The 8,321-nt window shown below is 38.3% G+C and overlaps 1 protein-coding gene across 2 annotated transcripts in view; it reads left to right on the forward strand.

Annotated features, from left to right (window-relative positions):
• LOC109917290 (carnitine O-acetyltransferase-like) overlaps positions 1-6,200 on the forward strand; it is a 36,527-nt gene extending 30,327 nt beyond the window's left edge. For both annotated transcript variants that reach the window (XM_020517086.2, XM_020517089.2), the window contains 4 exons: positions 267-402; positions 1,415-1,477; positions 2,242-2,379; positions 4,967-6,200. In XM_020517086.2, coding sequence (XP_020372675.2) covers positions 267-402; positions 1,415-1,477; positions 2,242-2,379; positions 4,967-5,182 — 553 coding nt within the window. In that variant the 3' untranslated portion in view covers positions 5,183-6,200. The remainder of the gene's footprint in view (positions 1-266; positions 403-1,414; positions 1,478-2,241; positions 2,380-4,966) is intronic.
• The last annotated feature ends 2,121 nt before the right edge of the window (positions 6,201-8,321 follow it).

The raw sequence follows: 8,321 nt of genomic DNA on the forward strand, positions 1-8,321 counted from the left end.
GCAGGAAGGCTGACGTTTCGGGCTTAGACCCTTCTTCAGAAAGGTCTTCAGACCCTTTTGCTGAAGAAGGGTCTAGGCCCAAAACATCAGCCTTCCTGCTCCTCCGATGCTGCTTGGCCTGCTGTGTTCATCCAGCTCAACACCTTGTTATCTCTATAAAATAACAGCCTTGCTTGGAGTTAATCTATTCTGTGTTTAACAGAATTACCTGTTGTTCAACCATGCCTATTACTCTTACTTTTATTGCTCTTTGCTGCTACTTACAGAATGTACAAGGAACTCTGTGCCACATGTGAGAGCGTTTCGATGAGAAACTTCCATCTAGGACGCACTGATGTAATCCGATCATCATCTACAGAGTCCTTGGAGTTTGTGATAAGCATGGATGACCCAGAAAAGGAGGTATTTTGTCATTGAAAATGTGTTTTTCCCTAGCCCTGAAATTAATTTCTCAGCCTGTCGGATAACAACAATAGAAAATTAATGGCTTTTGAAATTTGAATCCTTGCAGGAGATTAAATTGAGACTGGCCTTGAATTTCTGTGTATGGTATAGAGTTATGCATTTTCATTCTTTTGGTATCATGCAATCAAGTCTTTCTCATTTAATCTCTTGGCATTAACACTTTATCGCCAGGTCAGGTGTATCAAGGTCTCATTAAAGCAAAACTCCTCCAAAAATTTACCTCCAACCATATTGTGTATGGATTTGAGATTTCTTATTAAAGCTGTCTATTTGGTCAATTTATTTATTTAAAAATGATCTAGACTTGGAGTCTGCTTGAAGCTGGTTTGGGAATAGCTGAACCTATTTTCCACTGGAGCACTAGTCACTGAGGATTTTCATTCACTGGCCCTGATACTTACTGATTCCAGTGATGACTCTCACTGGGGAATGTCATTCATTAACTCCAGTACCAATCCTACTGGGGACCATCACTCACTGAGCTCAGTACTGACTCTTCCTGGGAACCTCTCTCACTGACACCAGTTACTGACTGGGGAATCTCTCTTACTCACCCTTGCTGGGAAACATTATTCCCTGACCCAAGTACTGACCCCAGTTGCAGACCCTCACTAGGGAATCTCTTTCACTGACCCAGTCACTGAATCGCACTGAGACACCTCAGTCAGTAACCTCCGCACTGACTCTCATTGGGGTCTGCACTCTCTGATTGCAATGAGATTAAGAGAAAATAGTATATTTAAGGTGTAAGATCTAATTAAGTGAAGACAAATTGATCATACGCAGTTCTATCTGACATTATGGACATTAATTACACAAGAAATTCCTCCACTCTTAACATGCTACAAAATATGTGATCACAAATCAACCTTTTTTCCAGTAACTTTTTATTTTACTTTGCGTAATTTACCAAGATTAACAATGTAATTTTCTTCACCTTGAATAACAGGTAAACCAGAAGAGAGCAGCACTAGGGAAAGCTGTTGATTGCCACAGTGCTTACACTGACATGGTAAGATGACGTATGGAGAACCTGTACTATTAAGCCTCGTGAATCAGGCTGCACTGCTCTTCCATTCTTCCAAGTTTGGCCTTTCTTGTTGTGTTTGTGATCCATTTTCATTGGTCAGTCCCACAGTCGGTGTGATTTCAGTTAAAGTTAATGGACATGAAAAGATTGTTTCTTATACAAACATCTCCAAGTAGAATTGAGTGGGATAATGGTTGATTATAAACTGTGGAAGAAAAGTTAAGATTCGATGAAAGCAGGCTCAGAATCTCACGTTATACACATGAGACGTCTGAAAGAATTACATGAATCTGTAGAAGTGACAGTTAAGACTCATTTGAGGAAATTTGAGAGTAGTGATAAGGAAGAATTGAATTTCGAGGAAGGTGGAGAGAACGATTGATAATTTTTATATTTCAGTTCGTAATATAGCTGTTAATCACTTTTCACATTATCACTGGGATGTTAGTCTGTTCAGAACCATGAAATTAAGTAAACCTTATTATTGTGATAAGTGAAAGCCACAAGAAGGATTATATATTCAATGCGGTTGGTATACAGACAGTGGTAGAAAATAATAATGCTCAGGATATTTAATGCAATTTATAGCTTAAGTATCTGGTTCTACAATTTTCTATATTATTAAGCCTTGAATTATATGGATACCTGGTCAGGATCATTAAAGCAGTGAGCACTCATTAGACATCTGTGTAATTTGAATAGAATGTTTAACTTTCAATAATAGTCTTATTTTGTTTTACTTACAGGCACTTAAAGGATTGGCAATTGACAGACATTTGCTGGGCTTGAAGCTCCAGGCTATTGAAGAGGGTCTGAGTGTACCAGAGATCTTCATGGACACATCTTTTGCAGTGGCAACACACTGGAGACTCTCAACAGGGCAGGTAGGTTCAAGTTGCAACAGGGAATGATGAATGATGATTTCCATTTTCATAGCCACCTGAACTGTCAGTAGCATCACCACACAGTAGTCACTCCCAGATATGCTTCATTGTCTAAGAGTCCTGTTAACAAGTTCCAAACAGTAAAATTCGAGTACTTTGTTTCCTAGTTTCATGAACATATAATGACCTATTTTAAAGTGTCTCCATCCTTTTCTTTAAATACGTGTTTGTGTTCAATACCTTCCAATCTACTGGGATCATTCGAAAATCTAAAGAATTCCAGAAGATCAAAACCAAACCATCAACTATTGCTGTGGCTACTGTCCCACTCTTCTCCAAATGTACACCCTGGAATATTTTCCAAGGGGAACAGCAATTTAGGACCTCACAAAGACAACACCTTCAATGAAACTGAACTCCTTCTGTAATGCTACTGAGGAGGACTCCAATAACAAAGCATTTAATGTCAGCCTGGATTAAAAACTCCAATTAGGATGATAATGGAGCCCATAATTTGTTAACTGAAAATGAGATAGTTGAGAAAAATGAAGTTTGGGAATATGTTGGAACTTGCAAAATTGGAGGGCAATGTACAGGATATCAGAGAAGATTGTTTACAAATTGCTATGCCATTGCAAGATCAAGCTATTTGATTAAAATGTTTAAAATTGAAATATGATTGAAATTAAACATTATGAGACAACACTTAGTGATGTAAGGTCTATTTTATGTATAGCTTGAGTTTTAAAAGTTTAGCTCATGAATATAGCCACAAAATTTAACATGGAATATTCTTGCATATTATTGAGCACTAGACTAGGTTGGATTTGCATTTTTATAGTTTTGCTTTGCACAACAGAAATGACAACAGAGGTTGGTTATAATCAATGCATTTTTTTTAAATGAATGTTTGTCACTGATGAAATCAGGATATGTTGCCTATGTCTAATTATCCTTTAGAAAGTATTGCTGCTTTGCGCACAAGAGCACTTTTGGATTGCTGAGTTGTCTTTTTGAGTCACTTCAGTTCATCTGGTGTAAGTACATCAACAGTGCTGCAAGAAAGAGTGTTTCAGGATTCTGACCCAGTGACAATGAAAGACCATTGATATAATTCAAGTCAGATGTCCATGTGGTGTTGATGTCCCCATACACTTGCTGCCCTTGTCCTTCTCGGCATCAGAATCATGGTTGGGAAGGTGCGGAGACTGAGGACATTGGTGCACTTCTTGTAGTTGCTACAAATTGCTGCCATGGTTAGTGGAGGAAGTAAAGGTTTAACCTGGTAGATTGGGTGCTGATCAAGGGGGTGTCCTGGAACATGGTTTTTGAATGTTCTTGGAGCTGTACTCATCCAGAAGACAAGCAGAGTGTATTCCATCTCATTCACTAGGCTGGAGGGATTGTTTAATGAGCAAAATTTAAATAGGTTGGGACCTTACTTAGAGTTTTGAAGAATGAGAGGTAATCTCATTGAAACATGTAGGATTCTTAATTGTCTCTAAGGGTAAATGCTGAGAAGATGTTCCCCCTCAGGAGAATCTAGGACGAGAGAGCACAGTCTCAGAATAAAAGGGGTGCCAATTTGAGACTGAAATGAGGAGGAATTTCTTATTTCAGGGTTATGAGCCTTTGGAGCTCCTTGTCAAAGAGAGCTGTGGGGGAAGAATCCTTGTCCATATTTAAGTCTAAGATAAATTCTTGATCAAGGGTTACAGGGAAAATGCAGAAAAGTGTATGTAAGGAATGTCAGCTCACCCATGATCCTATTGAATGGCAGAGCAGGCTTGAGGGGCCAACTGGCCTACTCCTGTTCCTATTTCTTATGGTCACTTCTGACTTACTTTGTAGATGGTTCAGACTTTGAGGTGATAGCAGATGAGTTTTTTGCTGCAAATTTCTCAGCCTGTAACCTGCTATTGTAACCACAGTAAGTTGGTGGAAGATGGAATATTAACAAAAGCATTGGGAGGATTATCTAATCCTCAGTAACATAAAAGTAAAATAAAGAATTGTGGATGCTAGTGATCTAAACCAAAAATACAAAGTGCTGGAGAAAGTCAGCTGATATGTCAGCATCTGTAGAGAGAAAAATAGAGTTAACATTGAGTCCAGTGAGCTTTTCTCATTAGCCTCTGGGACATGCAGATAAAGATTAGATTTAACATCTCTCCTGCAGAATTGCCTCACAGGCAGACCAGTCAATGCAATTCAACAAGCAGAAAACAATAACGGTATATTGAGCTGTGCACTTCCATTCTTTTAGCATCTTGCAAACTATGAGCCACCCTCGATCCTTACAAGATTTGGGTGGTCCGATCTACAGAATCGGCTGCAGTCACACTTTGATTCATTTAATCAGCTTCAGCAGCCATGAGATCAGATGCATCGATCCAAGATCCATCTTTTGATATTCACACATGTGGATGGTTTGGTGATAGAAATATATTTTTCCTTTCACTGAGTGTGCAAATTCCAAAATAGTGAATCTGGTAGAAGTGGAGGTACTGTTAGATGCTATGCATGTGTTATATGTTTTGAAGTTGCAAGATTGGTCTTAAGTTGATTTTTTTTTCCTCCTATCTAGGTGGCTGCCAGAGCAGACTGTGTAATGTGCTTTGGTCCCATGGTGCCAGATGGATATGGCGTCTGGTACAATCCCTTGGAAGATCATATCAATTTCACTGTCTCTGCCTTCAACTGCTGTGAAGAGACTAATGCAGAATCATTTTCAAAATCTCTGGAGATAGCTCTATCAGACATGCAGAACTTAGTTTTACAGACATCTGGTCAGGCTGCATAGGGGAGTCTGGAAGGAAATGTCATTCGCCTTAGAAGGAGCACAATACATTCTTTATTGTGAAGTCATCTTCAAAACTGAACCAAATTGTTTGGTTGAGACAGATGGTCATTCGATCCAAATGCCCAGCAAACTGAATTGTTAGTTGGTACCTATCCTAAAACCTAGTTGTAAGATGCTGGAGGCTGTTCAAGCACAAGAATATGCTTTCAGTACGTTTTAAAGGGCAAGGTTTAAAGATCTTGTTCTCAAAATGTGTTTAATGAAACTCAAATTTGTCATTTGTCTAGTATAATATACACCAATGTTGTGCTTACAGTAATGTTACAAATGTGATGTGTTTATGTGGATGTAAAAGATGGACTTCATTTATTTTTTCTGCTGAATACCTTCCTGTTACATAATTAGTGATGGCCACTTTCTCTGGTACAATAATTGATTTCCACAGAGGTCAATGTATGCAGGCAATGGAAATCTGGTACAGCTTTCCGTTAAATCCAATTACTTATCTTTTACCATCTTCATGCACGTTTTGCACTGCATGATTGCCTCTCATACCAAAATCTAAATTATGTGATACAGTGAAGATCTGTAGAACCTGAACACTAATCTGAGATCTATTCTGTTCAACATACCATATACCTACTAGCCCTAAGGTACCCTCATATTTCACATTTTGCTTGTGGTAGCATTCATGTTTTGTACATGAAACCCCCTGTATGGGATCAGAATTTGTCAGTGCCATTAGTGTAGGGTTTGGTCATGCAGCCACAGAGAAGTTCAACCAGAGTTACATGGGTTAAGTTTGAAGCTCAATCCCAAAGAAGGTGATAAATAGTCACCATCCTTTAAAATGGAATGTTTGCTCAGAAACAATGATTAATTTTGAAATATATTTCTCATGCAGATACTTGGACACATTGCTGTACACATGTTGGTTCTTCCCAGTGTTATGAACACTACTACTATTGAAAAAAGATGATATGGTGCAACAAGCATTTTAAATAAATAGTTCATGCAATCTTTTGTTTCTCTCAACACATTTATTGGTATCTACTTTTGGTGTTGTCTATTGCAAGTGTGAATTGAGAATAATTAAAGTAACTTGTACAAAAACAGGAGTTGCTGGAAAAGCTCAGCAGGTCTGACAGCATCCATGAAGAAAAAAATCAGTCAATGTTTCGGGTCCGGTTACCCTTTCTCAGAACAGTTGACTGATTTTTTTCTTCACAGATGCTGCCAGACCTGCTGAGCTTTTCCAGCAACTCCTGTTTTTCTCCCCCCGATTTACAGCATTCGCAGTTCTTTCGGTTTTTATAAAGTAACTTGAGCTTGGCATCCATCTATAAGACTAAGTTTGTCACATCTTGAACAAGTAGAGACTCAGCAAGAAGAGGTCTTTGTTTTCAATTGCTAGTAATATTCAACATTTTGCATTGCTGTGGCTCATTGTGGAGGACAGCCATACCTTCTTCCCTCTCGACTTTGCTGTTTGCTATGTTTGCATCAGGTTTTATAGAAACCAATAGCCCAAAAAGAGGTAATTCATCCCATTGTGCCTCTGCTGGTCTATGAAATAGCAGTTAAGCCGAGTCCAACACCATGCTCCATTTTTCCATAACCCTGTAAATTTGTCATCTTTAGACACCTCAAAGGCAACTAGAAATGGGCAATAAATGCTGACCTAGCCAGCAATATAATAACCTATCCAACTGCGTTTTAAAATTATTTTGGAGTCAGTTTCCACCACCATTTTGTAATGAGTATTCTAGATCCCAATAGCTCACTGACATTTCTCAATATCTTGCTTCCAGCTCTTTTGCCAGTGATGTTAAATTGATGGCTTCTGAATATTTACTCACTTAGAGGATAGTTTTCCTCTACTGCTGTGTTTTCCCAAATCTGAAGTTTTAATAGAATTAACAGCCTGTTAACAACTGTATGCAATGTAAAAAGTAGCAGGAAAAAGAGCCCAAGAACAATTGAAAGCAGATTTTTGTTTCAGGTGATTGTGGAAGATTATAAGATAAAGTCTGTCCAGCAACAAAAATAGCCAGTGAACAAAGTAACTTAAAAGTTTTAGATGAACCAAAGGGTTACAAAAGTTAAATAGTACATAGGCACAATCAAATTAAATGAGACCATAGTTAAGGTTGTAAGACTTAATTGAAACTACTGGAAGGTATTCAGGGGTTTGAACCCTAATGCAGAGACCTGAGCATGAAAACTAGGTGGACACTCGGATGCGGCACTTATGGAATGCTTTGCTGCCAGAGATACCATCTTCCAGATGAGTCTTTAAACTATGACTATACCTGCCCTCTTCAGTGGATGTGAAAGGTCTCGACAATATTTTGAAGAGTAGCTGACAGTTGTTTCCTTCAAAAGTAAAATAAATGCTGGGATACTCTGCAGATCTGGCTGCATCACTGGAAAGAACAGAGCTAAAGTTTAAGGCCAATAACACATTGACAAGTCTTTGGCTGAAAATATTAGTTCTGTTTCTCCGTAAGTACTGCTAAAATTGCTGGATATTTACAGCATTTTCTGTGTTTACTTCTTATTGTCAGTACGGGTCCCCTGCTCTGAAATTTCCTCCCCATTGCCTGTGTCTCATTTTTTCTTTAAAACACTCCTTAAAACAATGCATTTGACAGCTTTTGGCCGCTGACCTAGCATTACCTTGTGGATCTCAATTTCGCTGTTTTATAATGTCCCTGATGGTGCCTTAGGACTATGTAAATATATCTCAAACATAAAAAATAAGATGTTCATACAATATCATTTTGCTGTGAATTGAATTGGTTAATGTGTTTTAACATTTAACATTTCAAAAATACTTAATTTGGCTGTAAAGCAATTTCAGAGATCTTATGGTTGTGAAAGGCACTACATGAAGGCAGTTTAAATGCATGAACTAAATGTGGTTGTCAGAGTTCCTTAGAAGAGTTAGAATGGGCTCAATGTCAATTTGCTACTGCTTTCATCAGCCCAGCGATGACAAGAAAGTTGAGAAAATATAGTGGGACTGAGAAAACATCAGATTTCCACAGTTGAGGAAAGAAATCTCCAATTTTCTCAATTTTTAAACAGTGAGTTCTCAATCCAGCTGAGCAGCAATTACCATAGCTCTATGTGTTTG

The sequence above is a fragment of the Rhincodon typus genome, chromosome 35 (genome assembly GCF_021869965.1).
Source record: "Rhincodon typus isolate 14 chromosome 35, sRhiTyp1.1, whole genome shotgun sequence".
NCBI classification, from domain to species: Eukaryota; Metazoa; Chordata; class Chondrichthyes; order Orectolobiformes; family Rhincodontidae; genus Rhincodon; species Rhincodon typus.